Source organism: Lactuca saligna, chromosome 2, assembly GCF_052625555.1.
Source record: "Lactuca saligna cultivar CGN05327 chromosome 2, ASM5262555v1, whole genome shotgun sequence".
Lineage (NCBI taxonomy): Eukaryota > Viridiplantae > Streptophyta > Magnoliopsida > Asterales > Asteraceae > Lactuca > Lactuca saligna.
In genome coordinates, this window is record NC_136418.1 from 48605416 (window position 1) to 48606932 (window position 1517).

A 1517-nucleotide genomic window follows, 5' to 3' on the forward strand; every position below is an offset into this window, starting at 1 on the left:
ACAGGTACTTGTAATTAGTTGTACATCTTAAGTTTTTAACTAACCCGATCCTATATGAAACCCGACTCAATAAATTGCGCTCTTTGCATCGCAAATTCTAGAATACTCCACAAACTTGTTCCATTCATGTTAAAGATCCACACCCAACAGTTAAGCAATGAAAATAAAATTAGCATCATTTAACAAAATTATTTCTAAAATGAGTGGTTTATCATCTTATTTATTAACCCATAAAATATTTCATAATTATGTTTGTGTAAATTACTCGCCCCAACCATGTAAAAGATAATCTTATACAAGACTTTATAAACTTATCAAAACAAACAATTCAATATCACATTATTATATTATTACAAAAGGAACTTAAATTGCATCATCTTATTCGAGTACAACTCAAATACTCGAACTTCTGTAAGACTGTAACTATTACAGCAAACAGTTTAACACCAAATTACCACATTGCCACTCGTGGAACTTACCCACCAATGTCGATGGACTTCACTTCCGGCTTCTTCTCTTCCGCCTTGGGCACGGTCACCGTCAGCACGCCGTTCTCCATGGTAGCTTTCACCTCTTCCATTTTTGCATTTTCCGGCAGCCTGAATCTCCTCAAGAACTTCCCGGAGCTCCTCTCCACCCTATGCCACTTGTCGTTCTTCTCCTCATGTTCCTTGCTCCTCTCTCCGCTTATCTGCAACACCCTTCCTTCTTCAACCTCCACCTTCACCTCCTCTTTCTTCAGCCCAGGTATGTCCGCCTTGAAAACGTGCGCCTCCGGCGTCTCCTTCCAATCGATTCTGGCGTTGGTGATTAGTGCTGTTTCGCGTGATGATTCGGGTAGGTTGTTGAGGACACTTGAAAAGCCCTGGAAAGGATCCCAAATGTCGAGGGAGAAGGGATCGAATACGTTGCTCCTTCTGCCTGTAAAGAAACTTGGAATGATCGACATGACTGAAACTTTAGACGAATATTTGATCTTCGGATTCTGACACTATGAAATCGCAACTCGCAAGTTCTCTTGTTTATGAATGTGTTGCTAGGAGGTCGATCGGAGATCATTATTTATAGGAGGGAAAAAGTGATCGAGTGGGATTTAAATATTTCTAGGCTTGTCTTGAAGGTTGGAGACTGGAGACCGATACTTCTGAAAGCTTCCAGAGCTTCAGAGAGAAAAATTGGCGATGGAATGGACCCACCGGGTTGATCTTGGTTTTGATGGGCCAAATAGATTGAGATTTTTATTAGGCCCATTATGAAGTTCAACTTTGAATTTCTGTATTCCATTGATTTATCAATTCTAATGCGAACTTCTATTTTCCTAATAATGTACTTATTTCACTTTAAGAAAATATTACTTGATTATATTTTGTATAGAAAATCATTTTGTGATATAAAATATGTATTTTAATAATATAAATATGACTAGATATTGTATATTAAATTACACTATTGTTGTTGCAATGAAACAACTTGGATAATATTGAGTTAAAAAAAGTAGAATTTTAGATAAAATTTAT

General features: G+C 37.2%; 1 protein-coding gene across 1 annotated transcript; it reads right to left on the reverse strand.

Moving 5' to 3' along the window:
• Nucleotides 1-327: 327 nt before the first annotated feature.
• On the reverse strand, nucleotides 328-1040 carry LOC145030930 (18.1 kDa class I heat shock protein-like). The gene has a single exon (XM_078979379.1). It carries the CDS (start codon nucleotides 947-949, stop codon nucleotides 476-478), a length of 474 nt encoding a protein of 157 aa, XP_078835505.1. The 5' UTR covers nucleotides 950-1040; the 3' UTR covers nucleotides 328-475.
• Between the last annotated feature and the right edge of the window lie 477 nt (nucleotides 1041-1517).